We start from the raw sequence: 22,828 nt of genomic DNA, 5'->3' as shown, positions 1-22,828 counted from the left end.
TAATATTAATCAGGCTAGAATTTTGTTGTATAGATATTGGAATGTTAATTTGAAATTTATGTACAGAGAGGCTAGCCAATCTGTTAGCTACTCATGCATTTCATGGCTATCACTATTTTATTACCTCTGATTAATCCCAACTTGTTTGTTTGAAGGTTGTAATCTTTTATTACTTGAGTCTTTTTTTCATTAAAGGAAAAAAAAAAAAAAAAGGAAGGTGATTTAGCCTACCAAGACCAGAACTTTCAGAGGACCAATGTACCATCTTTTTACCCTTCACAATGCAGCCAAACAAAGTCAAAAATATACAAATATACTTCCGTACTAAACAAGTAAATCACATCGATGATGGCGTTTTATAAATGAAAAACATGTTTTGAAGGTTAATGTGAGAAATTCTTAGGTTTATAAATATTAAATATTAGAAAATATATTTATAAACCTAAGAATTTGATTATCTTTTAATTTTAAAAATAATTTTTTGATGGATTAATTTAAGAAATAATTAAATGAGTACTTGAGTTGAACAAAAGAGATTTAATTATTTTTTTATTAATAAGGATGATTCAAATCTTATAAATAGAAAAATATTAAGAGTTATGTTTAGTCTAATATTTTTTTGGCCCACCATGTTTAGTCTAATTATAAACTTTATAATATTTGAATTTGATCAAATAATGGTACGATCACACATCAAATCAAATCATTACATTAAAGAACAAACGATTTTAGGATTGGAGATTTGGAGGGACAAGGAGAAAACAAAAAAACAAAAAGCCCGAATCCTGTAACAAGTTTTAGATATATTATTAATATTAATATTAATATTAATGATTCATTTAATAAAATTATATCAATTTAATCAGAAAAATTATATATATTATTATTTTAAATGATTTTATTTTTATACAAAATGTCTATTTAATTTTTTATCTTTTTTAATTTTTATTATTATTAATATTAAAATTAATTTATATTTGATGTTATAATCATGATCATGACGACATGACCTCTCAAAAAAAAAATCATAATAAAACTGGACTATGTGCTTATGAAAGAATGATATGAATCTGTTATTAATAAATATAAATATGCCATTTTCTGTCAGACTTTACAGGACAGGATGATGATTATGATACTGTTTACAACTGAATTAAGAACCCTAATTTATACACTATTCAGCATTCATCTCACCTTAACTCTAGATTTAGAGGAGAAAACAAGGGGCAAAAAAAAAAAGGCAAAAGAATTGTACGGAGATTCGATCAAATTCAGCAAAATCAACTCAAATTTTCAGTGAAACTCATGAAGATTGATCCGTCAATCCATGGCCGTCGCTTCCAAATCCATCATCATCAAACAACACCTTCAACAGTTCCACCGCCTTGTTCTTCCCCTTTGCGCTGCCGTTCTCCGCCACGTCGGCGAGGCCGTCCATTGCCCTCTCGGCTTTCTCTCTCACATCCGCCGCTAACTTGTCCCCTCCACACATCACCAGATTCAACAACGCAGACACAGCATTCTCCTTCGTCCTCATACTCGATCCCGTCACCGGATCCATCAGATCCACCAACACTCCGATTCCTGATACCTTCCGAAACGCCTCTTCGCTCTCCTCGCAGCCGGCGATTTGTGCGATCACCGCCGTCGAATCCTCCACGATCCCGACTCTTCCGTCCTTCACAACCAGAGAGAACAACGGCGCAACCGCACCGAGATGGATCATCGTGCTCCGATTAAGCGGGTAAAGCGAGATTCCGAACAAGGCCTTGAGAGCGTCCTTGATCGATCTAGACGGCGAATTGAGGCTCTTGACTATGTCAACAAGTGCGTACACGATGTCACGCTTCGATCCGATGATCGGCCGGTACTCATCAATAACGAGGAGGCTGTGTAACGTGGCGGCGGAGGATTGGACGGCGGAGGGAGAAGACGTAGATCTATGATTCGACAAAACATGTGAAATCGCGTCGAGAACGCCGCGCGTGGACACCAGAGGCTCTTTACAGGAGATCGATATATTCAAAAGCGTCGCCGCGGCGTTCTCCTGAGAATCAGGCGTAGACGAATAAAGTGTTTCTGCTAGGTAAGGAATTGCACCAGAATCAACAATCAGAGGACGAATCTCCGGGTCTTGCTTCGTCATAAGACGAAGCTGGCACAGAGCATCGACCCGGGTTTTCTCCAACACAGAGCTCAGTTTTCCGACGAGGGTACGAACTGTGCGGCGTTTAGCCTCCGTGGAAGAACCAGAGAAACTCATTTCTGCGGCGAAAAGCGATTGTGGGAGAATGAGTATTTCTGGGTATGGTGTAAGAAGCGTGAGGGAATAAAGATGACTGAGCTGGGGGTAGATGAAAGCGAAAGGAGAACAGAAAAAGAAGTGAGGGGGAAGAAATGGCGAAGAAGGTGAAGAAATGACAAGCGAGCGAAGAGAATGAAAAGACGAAAAAGGGCTCGCCGTCTTCGATGAAACCCGAAAGATTGAAGAGAGGGGAGTCGCTATCAGCTTCTGAGAAGGTTAGAGCTTAGAGCCTTTTGACTCTTATATAGGGGTACGGACAGGAATTGAGGAAGAAGGCAACTTCCCTTACGAAGATTCCTTTCACTCTGAATTTCCCTTTTCTTTTCTTTTTTTTTTTTGGTCTGGGGGAAAAATAAAATGATGAATAAACAAATTAAATTTGTAAGTTTAAAACGATTCAAACAATAATTTTAAATGGTTCAAGTAGAAATCTATATCTTCTAAAATTGTTGATGATAAATTTGATTGAGATTTATCAAATTAAGTACTCCCTCCATTAACAAAAAATACTCCCTCGTTCTTAGATATAGAAAAAAAATAGTCAATGGTTTAAAAAAATTAGTTAAGTGTAATAATTATATCTGAAATTAAAAATAAGGCTAAATTATTTCTTTAATTAATTAAATAAATTTTTATAATAAAAAAATATTAATTTTATGGGGGACAATTTTACTTGTAAATAAAAAGAAAGAAATATGTGATAATTTTTTTATATTTAAAAATTAAAAAATATAAGATAATTTTAATCAAACTATAGTTACAATAAATTAGTTAATTTGCTTTAAATAAATAATATTTTTTTATGTTTTCTTTTATTTAATATTACATTTTATGTAAAGATTAATGGTTGCATGGTTTATACAGTAAAGATATTTTTGAAAAACCAACAGAAATTGGTTCTAGTGAAAAGGTCTCCTTTCTTACAAAGTGGAGAACCAAAATTCAAATACCATCTAAGAAAGGTATTAATATTTAATATCCAAGTACACTTTAAATATGTTTACTTTTAATATGAGAATATTTATAAGCAATAAAAAATATTTTTAAAAAAACTAATAAATTATATATTGACAAATTAAAAAAAAATGTTTTGTATTTTTGTACCCCTAATCTTAGAAAAACATATCTTTTAATTTTGAACAAGGGAATAAGAGAGAACGCGAAAGAATCATTTTCATTATTTCTTAATTGGGTAAATTTTGCTATAAATTCACTGCTCTTAATTTCAGATATTCATAAAATAAACCATTTTAAAGATATTTTTAATGATTAAGACTGATTAAAGGTCTTTATTAGAAAAAAAAAATGGAATGAATAGCTTTTTGCTTGCACGAAGGATTAGAATGAACGGATCCTTTAGCATAACAAGAGGAAGAAGAAGAACGAACATGCTTTTAACAATTTGGGCAGAAATCTTTTTTTAAAAAAGAATTTGTATTTAAACTTATCATTGGCAACCAGTCAACCACGCTTTAAAAAAGCAGCAATGCATCAAAGGAATATGAAAAAGTGACGAGAGATATCAAAAAAATAATTAATTAATTGATGTTCACACATGCATCTATTCAGATGGTTTTGATTTTTCTTGTATTTAATTTATTGGGATGTTGGTAAGACAAAAAAAAAATTATTAAGGTAATGAAATTTTTAGTCCCTCAAATTTATTTTAATTATTAATTTAATTTTTTAAATTTAATTTTTATCAATTTGGGCTGTTATATTTGTCTTAATCATAATTGTCAAACTCTTAAATTAACTCTACAAGTTTAATATTTTTACCTTTCTAACTTATAAAATGATATTAACTTGTTCATACACTCGAACTAAATACAAAACTCGATTAAACTGGTGAGTTTATTTTTAAGTTTATCGTTTTTACGCTTCTAACTTACAAAATCATATCAACTAATTCATAAACTCAAATTAGATACAAACTTAGTTAAACTTATTAAGCTTGTCTTTTTTTTTTGAGTTGAGTGAGTTAAATATATATTATGAAAAAATTTAGTTCATAAAAGTTATAAGACCTGGTTCAAAGAAAAAAAAAACTTAACATACAAAAATTAATATTAATAAAAAAAAGAAAAAAAATACAAAAAATAAGTTTTTCTATTTTAAAATTTTTGTCTTGTATACGATAATTTATCAATGTAGATGTGTTTAATTCAATGGTTTATATTTTTAATATATTTAAATTAAATTAAAATCATATTTTAATGACTATTTGTTAATAAAAGTAAATTTTTATAAATTTATGATCCGAGTTTGCAATACAAATTTATATTTCTGTCGTGAGTTTACTTAAACTCGCGAGTTTAACAACCTTGTCTTAATTATTGATCTAGTCTTTAACAATTTTAAAATCTTCTAACATGGACAAAGGATTATTGATGACAATCATGTAAATTAATAAAAAGTGCAATTATTTTAGGTAAACAATAAACTCAGATATTTAAAATCAAAATAACAAAAGCAACGTAAAAGATGTGATTGCTAAAATTAAACTGATTGGAAGGTTGTTTTGTTTTTCCTTAGCTACCTATGTGTGCGTGAATTTCTCAATATACTTTACACATTTAATTTATATTTTAAAACTTAAAAAACTAATATAATAATTAAAAAAAAACAATATCAGGAATCAAATCAATAAAAATTAAATATAAATAACAATGACTAAATCAAACATGAGGAACCGGAGGTTTCATCATGTTGAATAGTTTTTTAAGGGCGAATTAAACTTATTTGCATGTATTGTTTTGTATTGCATGGAGTTTAATATGAATAATGTGTTTATGATTTATAAATAATAACATTTAAGTTAAATTTTACATCTCTATAGAGATATTATTTTTGGTTTATTTTTTATGGGGTTATTTTTTAAAGCTTAATGTTTGCACTTAATTTGATTTGCTATTAAATTGGGGAGTTATTTAGTTAAATTAATCTTTTTCCTTTTTTTTTATAAACTATGCATTTTATATCTCATGTGTGTGCTTTGTTTGTATTGTAGTTAGGCCTACTAATGCCTACCATGGATCTTTCGTGCCAGACTCAATTTGGATTCCAGTGATCCACCGTTAAACCATTTGTTTACATGTTTGACTATAATTGAATCTCAATTCGGCACTTTTTAATTTTTAGATTATGAAAGCGTCGTGATTAAGCTTAATATTAGTGAATTTAAATAATGTAAAAAAAATAAACAATTACTGATTAACCAAGTTTTTTATGTCCTAATAAATAAATAAGAAATTGTTTACTTACAATTTGTTAGGACAAAAATCACTATGCTTAAAACAATTTTAAAACATAGTTGAAATTTGTCAAACCTGAACTCCTAGGAAGGACTCACATGATTATAAGTATATGATTTTACTTGATTTTTTTTTGTGGGGACCTAAGTATATGCTATCGTAGGAAATTATTTAATGCAGTTCATACGATGTGAGCACTATGTAATTGTGATTATAATAATATAAGTCCTTGCAATTTGCAATTAATGTATTTCTTTAAAATATTATAAATGTGAAACTCATACTCGCCCTTTTTTTTAAGATCTTTATATTTATTGATTTCTGAAGTGAACAAATGTGTAGGATCCGATACTCATTATGGTGATGAAATGTGAATCATTTAAATTAGGTTTGAATAACATAGATTTAAGATTTTAACTAATAAAATCATTTTTTTCAATTAAAGTTGCTATTGAAAAGATAAGATAATAGTAAATTTGATTCACCCAATTTCATGAATCTTTTTTTGACCATCCCCAATTTCATGAATCTAAGCAGACCTAATTCCTAGTGTATGTGTTTAGTTTTCAGTTTATATTTAGTAAAAGTCTAATTAAAAGATTCAATTATTTGTTAGATTTAGTAAAAGCATATTTTAAATGTGGTTTAAATATACTTTTAAAAGTTATCTAAACAAGCTCCTAATACCCATCACCAATTTTGGCTTCATCACAAAAGTATGATTGGATAAATCTTAGTGTAATTATTTTTATATAAGTATATGATATTTAGGACAGCTAAATACTCCAATCTTTAATATAAGGTAAATTTTTAAAGTTTTTTAGTTCTTAATATACGACAAAATTAGAACAATTAATTCACAAAAAAATAACAATTAATTTTTTTTCCTATTCTATCCTTGTTTATTTATTATAATTTGAATTCCTAGAGAATGATTTATTTATTCATATAAATGTGAATAGTTGATTACGAATTTAATTTTTAAAAAAAATATTAATTACATATTAAAAAAACTGAAAGTTCCATATTCTTAAAATCCAACCTTAAAAAAATGGTTTATATTTTTAAAGGGATAGAATATATTTAAAAATTGTCAGACCTGTGAAGATAACTCTAATTTTCTTTTTAAAGGAAGGCTTAATGTTTGCACTCAATTTAATTTGGCATGAAGTTGGTGAGTTATTTGAGTTAAATTATTCTTTTTCTAAAAAAATATTTAGTTAGGCCTACTAATGGATCTTTCTTGCCAGACTCAATTTGGGTTTGCTGTGATCCACTGTTAAACCATTTGTTTACATGTTTGACTATAATTCAATCTTAATTCTGTACTTTTTAATTTTTAGATTACGAGGGCCTAGTGATTAAGCCTACTATTAGTAGATTTCAATAATGTAAAAAAATATATAAACAATTTTCTACCAAAAAAATATAAACAATTACTTGTTAATCAATTTTTTTATGTCCTAATAAATAAATAAGAAATGTTTTTGGTACAATTTGTTAGGACAAAAATCACTAGAGTTAAAACAATTCTAAACCACAGTTGAAATTTGTCAAACCTGAAACCTAGGATGGGCAGACATGATTATAAGTGTATGATTTTAGTTGATTTTATTTTTTGGGGCCTGAGATGAGATTGCATTTGAATTTAATATAGGCTATCCGTTGAAATTATTTAATGTGGCTCATATGATGTGAGCACTATGTCATTCTGATTATAAAAATATAAGGTATTGCAATTTGCAATTCGCAATTAATGTATTTCTTTATGATCTTTATGTTTATTGATAGAGAAACATAACTTTTAATCTTTATAAATCATTTATATTTTGTTATAGGTTCTTGCATGTTTTTAGTATTTTGAATCCCTATACTTTCATTTTTTGGTGCTTTAAGTCCTTTAAGAATTTATAACAAAACACGAGTAAAGTAAAAGTATAAAGATTTAGAACACAAAAAAAAAAATATAGGGACTTAAAACAATAAAAAATAAAAATGTGAAGACTTATGCCAAAACACAAGCAAAATATAAAAATAAAAAATTATGCTTTCCTTTTATTGATTTATGAAGTGAACAAATGTGTATGATACAGTACTCGTTATGGGTGTGACATGTGAATAATCTAAATTAGGTTTGAATAGTTTGGATGTAAGATTTTAAACTTGTATTTTTTAACTGACAAAGTCACTTTCTTCCAATTAAAGTTACCATTTAAAAAACAATAAAAAAGTTACTATTTAAAAAAAAAGTAAAATAATAGTTTTGACCAGCCCAAATTTCATGAACCTAAACGGACCATATTCATGGTGATCATTACCAATTCCGTCTTGAATACAAAAGTATGATAGGATAACTATTAGTGTAATTATTTTTATACAAGTATATGATATTTAGTAAAGGTTAATACTCTAGTCTCTAATAGAAGGTAAAATTTGAAGTTTTTGTGTGTGTTTAATATAAGACAGAATTATTAATTTTTTATAAATTTTATCATTATTTATTTATTATGATTTGAATTCTTAGACAATAATTTATTATGATTATTAATTATAAAAATAGAAAAAAATATCAAAAGTTATACATTTTTTAAATTTTAAAGATGTAACTAATATTTCTTAATAAGTAGGAAATTAGTTAACCTTATCTTATAGTATTAAGGATCATTGGAAGTTTGTTTAAGATATTTCTAACTGAATTATACATCAAATTAATTAATTAATTATCTTTAAATTAATACTATTTTTCATGCATGTTTGTCCTTAAGATGTCTCACTTAAAAGGCAAATGGTTGAGAGATTTATTTGTCAAGAATTTTTTTTTTAAACTCATTAATTATATATTAAAAAAAACTAAAACTACTGCCATATTCTTAAAAGTCAATCTTCAAAAAAGTGGTTTATATTTTTAAAGGGAGGAGATATATTTAAATATTGTCTGACCTGTGAAGATAACTCTTGTAATTTGTTTTGTTTTCAACCCCAGGAGGTTTAAAGTTCAATATTTTCAAGGAAACGTGGACAGCATAGAAAAATTATTAGTCTTGCTTCAATAATTCCATTCTAGGATTTACGTTCTCTGGGTTTTAATCTTCCAACAAGAAAAGTCAATGTGGGTTTGGTGACCAACTCCTCGTAAAGGTCAAACTTTGGCTTAGTTCAAATTATGGCCAAAGTATGATCGAAGTCGTGGACTACGACGTCGTTCATATCGCCCAGTAGGTTCCTGAGAAGAGGGAGCTGATCAACACGAAGCTGAGATTTATTCTGCAAGAATGCCTTGTGAGGATGAGCTGCTTCGGTGTTGTGAGATTGAAGCTAAGGAAGGCAACAGATTCTTGTGGCCTGGTTTGAACACTGAGCTTCTTTCTCGTAACAGAAGGAAAATTCTGCACATACAGCAAGTAAGCTTATGTTGCTCCTTCTCGACATTGAAGAAGGGGAGGGAGAACCAGGTTGGCGACCAAAGAGAAGAAAAGTTGGAGGACGGTACGGTGAGGGAAATAAATTAAAGTACTTGACTTGAGAATGCAACCACCTAGTACTTACAATGAATGTGGACCCTACAATTGAGAGAATATTAATTAAAACCTCTAAAAGTATGTAATATCTTTTTTTTTTTTTTGAGCAAATAAAAGAATGTAATATCTGATTTACACAACATGAATGGAAGATGTCATACTATTATTTCTTTTAATTTTATTTATAAGATAAAGATAAAATTTTTTTATCTTATTTATAAGTTAGGTTATTAAATTTTTATAATAATTTTTTTTATTTTTCATTGAATATTAAAGAGAGAAAATAAACTCTTAAAGTACATATATGCTTAATAAGAGTAAAATTAAAAATTTATTAAAATTTTTACAAAGTTAATAATTTTTAAAGTTTTTTTTGATTCCAGTGAAATATATTGAAAGTGACTTATAAATAGAATTAAATGATATCAAATGCTCCTAAAAAATAATTCAAGGGCAAATTTGGTATTTAATTCTATTAAAATTTTTTATAAATTGACTATCCATATTTATTATTAATGGTCTAGATTTAAAATTTTTAACATATATTTTTTCAAAGCATATATTTTTTTAAATGACATTTAGGATATTATCTTTATTTTTAATATTTTATTTATTAAAATAAAATTTTAATATTTAATTGAAACTGTTCAAAGTAAATTTGAATAGTTAATTTATAAAAAACATAAAAAATATTTAATAATAAATTAGACAATCAAAATTAAAGCTGTAATTGGTGATAAACATTTTTATTAAAAGTTAGTCCCTCTGTTTTAAGTTATTTTTAATTATTTTCTTCATTTAAAAATATAAGGCATTTTAACTGAATCTCACCCTAATAAAATAGTTACTTACTTTCTAACTAACCCTATCTTTTTACATTTATTTCTATTAAATATCCTACAATAAATATAAAATCATTATCAATAGGAGCAGTTTTAAAAAAAGACAATGATTACACTCCAAAAGACTAAAAATGCCTTATATTTTTAAACATATAACTTTTTAAAAAATACCTTACATTTTTGAATGGAGGGAGTAAATCTCACCTTTAATAAATATTTACTTTTTTCGAACTAATTTTATCTTTTTATATTTACTTCAATTTAATAAAATATTTTATCCTAAAATAAATATAAATTAATTTATTCAATAGAGGTATTTTTTAAAAAACAGTAATGATTACACTTAAAAGATTAAAAAATATTTTACATTTTTTAATATCTAATTCATCAAAAAAAAATCTTACATTTATAAATTGAATGAATATAAATTTTTATTTTAATAAATAAAAATAAAAATAAAAATAAAAAACTTTAAAGTTAGAACATCCAAATTCCAAACCCTGTCCATGTACAGCCCGCCCGCCGAAATCCATATCTGATTGCAGTAGACCTTGAAACTCCAATCGTCAAAACAATCAAGCTCTCACTTGTGAATATCTTATTGTCGATGTGTCAATACAGACAGGAAGGAAATGTTTTTTTTTTTTTTAAAGAAAAGAATAACACTAACCGATTGAGTGCTCATGTTTTTTGAGATCGTCATTTTTTTTTTTGAGTAAAAGGTCATGAAAAACCATACAGATAGATAAATTAAGTCATCTCAACGTACAAAATGTGACTACAACTAGTAGGAGAATTATTAAAAATCTAAACAATTGAGTTGTCGGGGGAGGCTTAATGAGTCATTCAGTCTGCGCATTTATTGACCTCTTTAAAAACGTGATCAAAAGTAACAGTCCAATCGTGCATAAGAAGGTTAGGTCGTCATTTTTTCACTTTCTATTCATAATTTTGTTGCAGCAGCATTCCATTCAAAAAAAAATTTTGGCAAACGCGTTCAATTCAAGTTATTGAGCGTTAAAATTTAAGGAATTATCATTATTTATTATAGATATAAAATTGATTAAAAGTAGAATGAGACAAAATAATGCATAATACATAATAGCGTTTGATTTTAAAAATATTAAAAATTAAAATAGGCATGAAGCTCATTGCCTCTGGTTTCTGAATTCGGCGTGCTGGTGGTTCCAGCGGAAGACGAAGGGAAATGGAGAAAAGCCTCACACTACAGGTTAGGAGACTTTGCCCCCTACAATATAATAATAAAATATAATAATATTAAATCATGTAATAACATATTATTTTTTTCAAAAATATCTTATAGTTTAAAGTATTAGATAGTGTAAAATAAATTCTCAATTTAAAAAAAATAAAAAATTTAATAACCCACCGTTAACTTTAGTCGATGGATATTATGTGGGACTCATAATGACATGTAACACTTCACAAGAACTTTACGTCAACAAGTATAAAGGTATAAATTTAATCATAAATTATTTTTTGAGTAGTATTAAGTAGTCTTTACTATAAAAAATAGACCATTCAACATCTTTCCATCAATTTTGGTCAAACAACATTTATGTTTAGACTTATGAGACCCATAACGTGTCAATCTCTCCAATCTTCTTATCTTTGCACTTAGTCTCAGCTAGAAAAAAAAAAAGGTTCAAAGAGTTCTTATTTGAAAACATTCAAAAAGACGATGCCAATAAAGTAAAAGAAATAATTTGTGGCTAAATGAAGTTAGAATCAAGCTTTTCCCATACATAATAAAATCAAGCTTATACTTCATTCATATCGTCATTGTGAATGTTTTTAAATAAGAATTCTTAAATCTTTTTTTTTTTTAGCTGAAACTGAGAACGAAAGTTTAGATTGGAGATATTAACGTGTTGTGGATCTTATAAGTATGAAAATAAAAAATATTTATTCAAAATTGATGGAAAGGTATTGAATTGTTCATTTTTTATAATAGAAGTTACCTAGTGTTCTTCATAAAATAGTTTGTGGCTAATTTGCATCTTTACATATACTGATGTGGAGTGCCACGTGTTATTGTGGGCCCACATAACATTCGTAGACTAAAATTAACAGTGGGCTATTGGATGCTTTATTTTTAAAAATTGTAGATTTTCACACCACTTGATAGTTTAGGATATTAGATATTTTTGAAAAAATTGTATGCAGCTAAATTTATTACTTTATCCTATTAATTTAATATGTAAGTCTAATCTGATTAAAAATATAATTAAAAATAAAAAATATTGATTAAAAATAAAATAGTGAAATTGAAATGATTGTGACTAAGCCTGTCTATTAAGCTCATAAGCTAGATTTGGATTTATATCCTCTCAAAATTGTTATCCCTCATCTCAACCCAAGCCCTTTAATCTAATCCAATATTCCATGTCCTGCCACATTGTCCAATGTTAAAATAATTTAATTTTAAAAAGTAATTCTTTTACATTTTATTTCACGACTTTAGATTTTATTAAACAGATTTTTTTTTTTTCCACAAGTGTTGGGTTAGGTTTGAATAAACCGGACTATAGGTCAATCTAACTTATTTTGTAAATTTTTTTAAATAAATTTTTATTAAATAAGCTAGGTTAAAATTTGAATAAGCTATCCCTTTACAAACATCTACGGAGTAATTTTTAAAATAGGAAGTGAAAAAAAAATCAATTTAAACCATTATAACAAATATATCTAAAGAAAAGAAAAACTTTTTAAAATCAAATTACTTTAACGTGGAATAATGTCGCAAGGCTTGGATTGGGACATTGAGGGAAAATGATTATGAGAGGATCCGGATTCAGCCAGACCTTATAAAAATAAAAACATATTTGATTAAATAAGTATGATTAAATGTTGAACATAGCCAAGATTTATTTAGTAAAAAGTGATGTTAGACCAGTCCTGAAATAAGCCAGGCCATCTTTTGCGAGCTGCCCTATTTTCAACCCTAAATTAGTAGTGGCAAGAAGAGTACCATAATGATTTTTTTATCAAAAAAAATTCATTGTCATAGACCCAAATTAAATAGAGACCATTGACAATGGTGGCCCAATTAAAGTGTTCCATTGTAACCTAAGGGATGGGTCCATCTTTACTGAAGAAGCCCGCTATAAAGAACTTTCTTTTTACCTTAACCCTTGACTTTTTGGACTTTGTATCTAAGTCCTGACATTAACTAAGTCCAAGGTTTCCTGTTCGTTTGTTTTAGCCCAATAATTCGTGCAAGACTTTTTTTTTTTTTTTCACTTTTTCCCTCCATTTAATACCAAGAAACCATTAAAAGGTGAAATAGGAAATTTTACCGTTTTAGAAGGATATTATGGAGAACGATTCAATATTACACTTGGGAATTTAAAACAGGATAAATATTTAGGGATAAAATAGAAAAACAAATGAGGACAAGTAATAAGGCCAGATGATGTTAACATGTTAAATTGGTGATGGAGCAATCTCGTGTGTGTAGGAAAATCAATGGCTTTGATCTACAAGCTGGGTGTGACCAGACCCATACCAGTTTAAAGAAAAAATATCTTCTGCCTAAAGCCAAAGGAAAGCAATCCAACTCTCTAAATCCATGAAAAAGAAATGTGGCTTTGAAAGCTAAAGATTCATTGGCAAAGAATGATTTTAAAAATCTAGAGTTTTTGACACGACACCTACTTTCATGGGGGCCTGATACAGAATGATATTTTGGGATTTAATTCCCGTCAATTTTTTATTTTGTTGTAATTTGGGTTACTTCCCTCTTATTATATATATAAAAAAATTGTCATGAAAAATCAGAGCTGATATATATTTGGCCATTGTGGTCCTCACACCAATATTAAATGTCTTGCAATCAGTTAATAACATGCTTATCCAAGTTTAGGCTTTCAGAATATCATCAGTTTGATGCTTTCTCATTAATATGAATTATAACTATTTATATACATTATTAATTAATAGCGAATGCATTTTAGGCATTTGATTTTAATTACTCAAGACCCAAACGGTGTTCTTGGAAACATGAAAATAACGAACAAAGTAATACTATCTGTGGTTGAGTCAAGAAAGAGTCAGGGGTACGAAACAACTTAATTTAAAAATTAATAATTAAAAAAAATATTATAATAAATTTAAAAAATAAGTACATTAGGCAAAAATATAATAACATAAGTAAAGTTATGCATATTTTTATTGGGAAAAATATATTAAGGATTTGTTTGAGCAAAATATATATATATATTTTGAGAAAGTTGATAGAGTTTAATTTGAAACAAAAAAAAAAAGAAAACTATTACCTAAAAGGATGACTTTAATTTGTTGTGCTTGGAGTTTATTATAAATAAAAATAACTCTTGATCCATTTTTTAATTATATGTCTAATGAGTATAAATTTTTTAGTTTAAATTTATGGAATATGAGTTAAATATTATTTATTTAAGAAGTTTTTGAAGTCAAATATTTTTTATTAAGTCTAGAAGGTTCAAAATTCTAAAATTAGAGGTGCAAGATTGTAATTTTTATATACCATGTATGCAATTTTCTCCATGCCCCCTCACATACACATAGCTTTGCCATTGAATACTATGGACCCTTTAGGATGAACAACCAGGGGGATCCAGATCCTATGTAGTGGCTTTTTGTGCAATGGTTGTGAAATGGGTGATGATGACCGTGCATTTTGATCAATGGCTGAAAGGAGGGAGGTGGATAAAAAGACTTCACATTTATGAAGCACGTAATATGAAAATATTTAGTTCACTTGCATTTGGCAAAAACTTGACTATTAATGATAAATTTCAACCTAAATTCAACATTTGTGCTTTTCTAGGATATCCAAAAGCTCAAAAGGGATTTATTTTGCTAAACTTATAGAGTAAATGCCTCTTTATTTTTAGGCATGTTATGGTTATTGAGAATAAATTCCCTTTTAAAGATGCTGGAAATTCTGTTCAAAATGAGGCAAAACAATCCTTTGATAAAGTATTATAATATGACTTTGATCAATTACATTCACAAAAATAGAATGGTAATTTTCAAATTACTAAGTCTGTTGCAGAAAATTCTTTAAATATGAATGAATTAGGAGAACCACATGCCATTTAAAATGACAACTTAATTGAACCTCACACTCAAGAACAACATAGAATGAGGCCTATTGGGGAGAAAAAACCTACCATATAGGCAAAGATTATGTTTGTTATGCTTATACTTTTGTGAAATACCCTATTCAATCACATGTATTTTATGATTATGTCTCTCCATCTCATAAATGTTTCCTCTCATCTCTTGATGTTGACATTGAACTTAAGAATTATGAAGAAGCTATGAAAAATAAGCAATAGGTGAAAGCAATAGATGCTGAACTTAGGGCCTTAGAAGAAAACAAAATTTGGACTATAATATATTTACCCAAAGGTAAAAGACCTATAGGTTCTAAGTAGGTATATAAGATCAAACATAGGGCTGATGGGAGTGTAAAGAGATATAAGGTTAGATTAATAGCAAAAGGGTATAGCCAAAGAGAGGGGATAGACTACCAAGAGACTTTTTCCCCTGTGGTAAAAATGGTGACTATTAGAACTGTTTTCTCTTCGGCTGCTCAACATAATTGATTTCTAAATCAAATGAATGTTTTCAATGCCTTCTTATAGGGTGATTTTGTTGAGAAATTTTATATGAATATCCCATAGTGTCTTCTTGGTAAGGGGGAGGCTAAAGTATGTAGACTTAATAAACCCTTATATGGATTCAAGCAAGCATCCCCACAATGGAACCATAAACTCCCACAAGCATTGAAATTAAGAGGTTATAGTCAAAACATGCATATTACTCACTGTTTGTTAAACATTTTGATGATGGCATTGTATGGATCCTTGTGTATTTGGATGATCTAGTAATTACTAAGTTCTGAGACTATAATTAAACAAACTAAAGATTTTTTGCACAGCAAATTGAAGTAGCACATTCTCAAAAAGGTATTGTTATGAACTAGAGAAAGTATGTGTCAGACTCATTGTTTGAAACATGGATGAGCGACTGCAGGCCATTGATGGTGACGATGGCTTCAAATTTGAGACTTACAGCATATGAGGAAGGAAGAAACAAGAAGGAGGAATTGGTGAAAGACCCTAAGGAGTACAAGAGACTCATTGAAAAGTTAATATATTTAACAATGACACGTCCTAGATTTCTTTCTTTGTGTCGAATTTGAGTCAGTTTATGCAAGCTCTAACAAAGGTGCACATGGCAACTGTTAAGAATGTGCTAAGATATTTGAAGAACAACCCAAGCCTTGGGATATTCCTAAGATCCAAACCCAGTACAACACTAAGATGCTTTTGTAACTTGGATTGGGTTGCATGTCACACCACTAGAAGGTCAGTTTCCAGCTATTTGCTGAACGTAGGAGACTCCTTAATCTCTTGGAAGGCAAAGAAGCAAGAAACTATTTTAAAGTCATTAGTTGAAGTTGAGTATAAAGCTCTTAGTATTGTCTCAAAAATTATTTGGGTTTTAGGATTGATGAAGGATTCAGGTCTACAAATATGACAACCGTAAAGGTATTAGTGATAGCAATGCTGCTATTCATATAGCCAAGAACCTTGTTTTTCGTGAGAGGACAAAACACAGAGGTGGATTGTCATTTTGTCAAGGAGAAACTATAGAAGAAAGTCATTTCCCTGCGCCATGTTCATTCAGCAAAGTAAGAGGCTAATGTTCTAACTAAAGCATTGGGAAAAGAATCCCATGATAGATTTCTCATCAAGCTACAAATTGTTGATTTACATAGTTTGAACTTGAAGGAAAGTGTTGAAGAGATGTAATGTTTTATAAGATTTTTTGTTATTTGTTGGTTTATATAGTAATTCATCTATGGGGTATTTGAAAATTTTTAGAAAATCAAGAAACCAATCTTTTGAAAAAATATAAATCAATTAATAATGATTTATATTATAGTTCAGAAAGAATATCTTGCAAAAATGACAAAGGCCTTTCTTAGTTATTTTTTTCCTTGGGCTAAAACTGACTCAGTATTAATTAGGTGCATTGACATGTCGATTTCAGATGATTAGCCAAGGCATTATTTTAGGCCTTGAAATGGCATTAAGCTCTTCAAACAATGGAAAGTTATTGTCACTTTGCAATATGTATTCCATTTAAAAAATCATCCTCTCCTACATTGTGTACCCCTACAATTCATAACAACCGAAAGGCAAACTAGTCAAGTGTTCGCCTTCCATTCTATATAAATGAGAAGCTTCTAGAATGAAGAAAATATAGGGCCCAAGGAAATAAAATGCAAAGTTATTTGGTTATACTATTCCTCTAAGCAGATTTTGAGTAGTCTATCTGTTGTGCAGCAGCGAATGGTTCGGACTTGATGCATGTTTTTGAAATCTTAATGAACTTGAGCTTGATGAACTAACAGAAGATGTGTTCCTAACAAGTGGTACTAGAGATTGCACTACATCTGTCATCAACGGCCTATAATCTGCTTCTGGCTGTATGCACATCGCTGCTATGGCTGCTACCTATAAAAACCAAGACAGTAATACAAATCAATCCATTAATGGGACAAAACCATATCAATCCACCAAGAATGTTCACAGGTTTGGTTTTCCTCAATTCACCAAACTCATTCACAGGTTTGGGACAAAAAAAGTTTGGTTCAAGTTTGTTTTTTTTTTTTTTCAAATGAGATATTCAATGGTATATGTACATATTTACAGGTAATTTTTAATAACTATTAATGACTATCAGCAACAACAAAAATTCTTGAGGACAAAAGAATATTTTTTTTTAAATAATTAATTAGCACATTTATGATTTAACTATTAAAAACTAACGTATTATCTTTAAAATACTATATTATAAATTTTAAAAAAATTATCAAAGACATTAATAGACAACATTTAGTTAACTGTAATTGATTTTTGTATTAGTGATTTATAAATAAATAAACTTATAAATGAGGAAAAATTAGAGAAATTTAAAAAAATATAGAAAATAAATAATAAGGTTACAACTGATAATTTGGACGGGCCAGGCTTATTTTTATTAAGTTTAAAGTATCATACCTTTTTAAAAAAGCCCATATAACCAAAGCTAGCCCTAACTTTTTCAGTCGAGTTCCGGTTAACCTGTCGTGCTTGGCCAAAATTACTAACTCTATATACATATAAAGTTGTAAATTTCAGTAGTCAAACTTATTTAAATCTAACTCAATTCAAGCCGAGCTTATTCGAATTGAGTTTGAAGCATCTTACCTTTTTCAAAAAGCCCATATAAACAAGTTTAAACATAACTTTTTTTGGGTTAGTTTGGGTTCATCCGTTGAATTTGGCTTGAACTACCAACTCTAAATAAGGTTTGGTTTGATTTTGCCAAAAAAATCAAAACAAATCTTATTTATAATCAATTTTTGTTAGTTTGATATTATCTTTGAACGATCTTAAATCACAATAGCTATTAATTAAGAAAATTGACCTGAACTAGATCCTTCTTAGAGTACTGTCCTCGCAGAGCTGGATCAACCATCTCCGCCACCTTGTCTCTGTTAGTTAGCCTCGGAAGAGCCTGATCAATCATCTTATGCCACGTAAGAAACTATCATGAAATCTTATTGGTGCAATATAAATGTGTATGAAGGCCATGAGTTATTATTGGTCACTAACCCAAGAGACAAGGACATGTTCACCGGGAGGGCGATTAATATCAACGGGCACTCGCCCAGTGAGCAACTCCAGTAAAACGACGCCGTAGCTGTATACGTCTGACTTTGTCGTGAGCTTCCCTGTGGACGCATACCTACAATTGCAATTTCAATTTCAAATCTTAGTTACTGATGAATTTTACAGTCGTTACAAGAAAACCTTAGCATTAAATGAGAAAATTGACAGCTTGCATGAAAGTGACAAGATACTGACTGTCCATTACAATGATTCCTTTCTTTCAACCCACAAATTTTCGTACTGTGTGTCCAGAAGACAAGGAACGCTGCTTCACACATCACAGGGACAGAAGATAGTTTTTTCTTTTTCTATTTTTTTTTTGGCTGGGCCGGTAAAGCCGATAGATTTTCAAAACCCGGCTTCTGGCAAAATTTTTTTTTTTGAAAAAAAAAGAATTTGAAATCCAGCTTCTGTTATACTTGTAAAAATAGGCTTGAGCCGGTAAAGCCGATAGATTTTCAAAACCCGGCTTCTGGCAAAATTAAAAAAAAAAAAAAGAATTTGAAATCCAGCTTCTGTTATACTTGTAAAAATAGGCTTGAGCTTGTATCTCCAAAAAAAAAAAAAAAAGGCTTAAGCTTTCAGGACTCATTCAAGCTTGCTTTTTCATTTTATTATTAAAAAAATATTTTAAATTTTTAATCTTAATGTAGACTTGAGAATATACGTTTTTATTTTAAAATTAAAATTTATATTACTTATTTTAAATTTTTAAATATTATAATTTATATTTTAAAAAGAATATATAATATTATTATATAAAAATTAATTTTTAAAAAATTTAAAATAAAAAAGATTTACTGGCCTTAAGTTCAATCAATAAAGATTGAGTTTTATAAAGAAGATAAACGTAGATTTTTGCTTTTAAAATATTCTTTAAAAAATATCCAACATCCTAAACTATTAATTGAAATAATTTCACCCACCAATCATCTTTGTTCTTTACATTAAATTCTTTAACAAGTAAGAAATTTAATAAAAATAACAAAAATATTCTGTTTTAATTACTTTAAAAATACAATTATTTTAACTAATAATTTAAGTTGTTAAATGCTCTTTAAAAAATATTTCAGAATAAAAATGCACATTTACAGCTTAAAAAAATCAATTTTATAGTAACAAGCTTTTTAGTCATGAGTCAATATGAGCCGGGCTAATATGGGGGAGGGTACAGTATACTCACTCTGGAGCTAGGTATCCGGTGGTCCCTAAAACCCTGGTGGAAACTTGACCATTGATCTTGTCGGAGCCCATCTTGGCCAATCCAAAGTCACAAACCTTGGCGCGGAAGTTATGATCCAGTATGACATTGTTGGAGTTGAAGTCGCGGTGGATCACAGGCGTGGGGCCCGCGTGCTCGTGCAGGAACTCCAAGGCCCTGGCACAGTCAAGGGCCACCCTCATCCGGGTCCACCAATCCAACGGCTGAAGATGATCCTGAGCGGAATGAAGATGGTGTTGGAGGGTCCCATTGGCCACGTGTTCAAATACGAGCAGCCTGTGGCGCTGGTCCGCACAATACCCAATTAGCTCCACCAAATAAGGAGAGTGTAATCGGCTAAGAAGATCCACCTGCAATTAAAAACAAAGCAAAGGATCAAAATGGCAATTTTTAATTTTCGCATTCCATATGTCAGTCCTCAGCCCCATGTGCAGCACATTATTAGAATAAAGCTCATAATATCACATTTATTGCTCGAGGACCGTGAAGAAGTCACTTCCTATTTGTTTTCTTCGCAGTTAGTAGTCAGAGACGACAACATAATCGAAAACAACTTAATATAATAGCCTATACTAAGGTTGTCTTTCTGGCACTAAAAAGTTTAAAGATTATTTTTATCATCCAACTTACTTTTTCCTTAAGATATATGAGTATTTTGAATTTAATTTGAGATCATTTTTGTTTTTGAACAAATTTGATGTCTCATTGTCCTACCATTTAGGATATATACAAGTCTCACTTCTAAGCTTAGTTATCAATAACCCCCGAAAGCAATTAATTAATTGTATTGGGAGTTCTTAAAATAGTTCTCCCTAAAAATATTCCCTAACACGGTATTAAATTACAAACTTATTTGGAGTTTTGACTTTTCTTATGAATCTCGATTTCCTCACCTAAACGGCAGCTTTCCAAACAGAAAAGACAAAGGCAATCTCTGTGGAGTCTGAGCAAACTGGATTACATACACGAAAAGGATACCCAGACACAGTGAAAAATCAGGGAGGCAGGTAAGAACAGAACAAAAAGACATTACTATTTGAAGTCGAAAGCCAAAACCTAAGAAGTGAACGCCATTTTTGTTCCTTAACCATACATGTTTCACCAACTCCAATTCCCATTTCCCAATATGTACGTTATACAGACAAATGAGCAAGAAATTCTTTTTCGTCTCTGTATTGGGAAGAAAATACAAGAGTTCTTAGGAACAGAGAGCAATCGCCCGGGAACTAGAAAAGGAGGACAAACGGACAAAGATTCAAGTCGTCGCCACTTAAATCTCAAGGATCAAATTTACATTACCCATATCAAAGCTTACAGGTCCGGAAATGAACATGGCTGTGGCCTGTGAGATTTTTTGACACAACCAGGAGCACTACACGCACAAACCAAAAATTTAAGAAACAGGTTAATCCAGGAGAACCATGGTACCCCTCATCATCCACCATCTCAATTTCCAAAGGCCAATGATGATCAAAAGTGCAAAAAGTTGCCATCAATTAATGTTCATAGCTACCCTAGCTAATCTATCAGAAAGTAAAAAATTCTTCAAGAGTACAATTCAAGTAGCTAGAGAGAGATATAAATGTTATGAAGCAGAGCTCGTGGGCAGAGAAAATGAGATAATAAATGAAGGGGCCGCTCTCACCTCTATCCTGAAGGCACGTTCTCCTTGCTTACCTTCCCTGCGAAGCAACTTAATGGCGGCTAGAGTGCCATCACTGAGGATTCCCTTGTACACCCAACCAGATCCTCCATTGCCAATCACATTTGCTTCACTGAATCCCTCCGTCGCCCCTTCTAGCTCTTTGTATGTGAACACTTGAACTCCTCTGAATTTAGGTGCTGCTAGTGCTGGCCTGCTCATGTTCATGTTTCCTCCATAAATACAACCTCCTTTCACGTCTGCACTTTTCTCCCAGTGTTAAAAAAACTCACCTTTATATTGTCTGAGAGACGGAGGGAGAATCGGAAGAGCGTTATTACCTGGGCTAGACGTGAAGTTGGAAGCTGTTGAGGCCATGAATCTGCTGCTGGTATCGTTAAGCTCTTCTTCGCCGGCGGCGAGTTTAGTGGTTGGATTATTCCTGGGGAAGGATTTAAGGCGTCGGAGGAGGAAGATGATGAGTGAAATGGCGAGGAGCAGCATGAAGGAGGTGAGGGTTATGATGAGTATAAGAATGGTTTTAGAGGGGACATGTGGATGGTGGTAGCGGTGGTGGTGGTCATGCTCGTCGAGAGCAACACTGGGTGATTCTGCAGCAACAGCAAAAATGGTATTGACTTCCATGACTGCAGAGAACAGTGCTGGAAAGAAGAAGGAAGAGACACGAGTTTGGCTCTCCACTCTCCAGAGATTTGATAGTTAGGACAAAATGGAAGGTGTAAGTTAGTATTTGCTAGTTTTGAGCTTCGCTTCTTCCAAGGAGTGAAAAGCAAGCAAAGAGCCATATCATCTCTCTCTCTCTCTCTGTGTTTTCTCGTGAGTAATTTAATCCAAGTTGGTATCGTGTACTTGGTTTGTCCCTGGCGTTGTATTTTGTATGGAATTGTCTCTTTCTTTGTATCAGACTTTTTGCCACCTCTTTCTAACCTGCCACACCCCACACGCTCTCCCTTTCCAAATCCCAATAATTAGAGCCTCATTGCTCGGAATATTGGTTCGTGGCCCTCCTTTAAGTTTGTTTTTATGAGAATTCCTGCTTAAAAAGCAGGAATTTTTCAGTATAATTCGACTTTTTGTTTAATACAAGGCCGGGATAACTGTATAAAAAAACAAAAATCAAATCATACCTAAAATCATGAAATTTTTACTTTTAGATAGAAGATTGTATATCAAAATTATCCAAGAAGACTAATAAGCAAAAAAGTTGACACATTTATTAGTTTCTGTACGAACATGATCTAATATAATCACCCAATCCTTCGTTGTGGTGCTCTAATTTTCTTGATTAT

At 30.4% G+C, this 22,828-nt stretch overlaps 2 protein-coding genes across 2 annotated transcripts; both read right to left on the bottom strand.

Annotated features, from left to right (window-relative positions):
* Nucleotides 1–1,049: 1,049 nt before the first annotated feature.
* LOC129313628 (U-box domain-containing protein 4) lies at nt 1,050–2,542 on the bottom strand. Its single transcript, XM_054956893.1, has one exon. It carries the CDS (start codon nt 2,261–2,263, stop codon nt 1,304–1,306), a length of 960 nt encoding a protein of 319 aa, XP_054812868.1. The 5' UTR covers nt 2,264–2,542; the 3' UTR covers nt 1,050–1,303.
* Nucleotides 2,543–17,027: 14,485 nt separating this feature from the next.
* Nucleotides 17,028–22,373, bottom strand: LOC129312971 (probable serine/threonine-protein kinase PBL21). Its single transcript, XM_054955776.1, has 6 exons — nt 21,860–22,373; nt 21,522–21,778; nt 19,838–20,226; nt 18,598–18,730; nt 18,410–18,499; nt 17,028–17,454 (listed from the first exon to the last, which is right to left on the bottom strand). Exons 1-6 carry the CDS (start codon nt 22,161–22,163, stop codon nt 17,269–17,271), a joined length of 1,359 nt encoding a protein of 452 aa, XP_054811751.1. The 5' UTR covers nt 22,164–22,373; the 3' UTR covers nt 17,028–17,268.
* Nucleotides 22,374–22,828: the final 455 nt, after the last annotated feature.

The sequence above is a fragment of the Prosopis cineraria genome, unplaced genomic scaffold, assembly GCF_029017545.1.
Source record: "Prosopis cineraria cultivar Desert tree isolate PC_DT_omini unplaced genomic scaffold, ASM2901754v1 PC6, whole genome shotgun sequence".
In the NCBI taxonomy this organism is placed as follows: Eukaryota; Viridiplantae; Streptophyta; class Magnoliopsida; order Fabales; family Fabaceae; genus Prosopis; species Prosopis cineraria.
The sequence above is the reverse complement of the archived record's forward strand: the minus strand, read 5'-3'. Positions and strand labels throughout refer to the sequence as shown.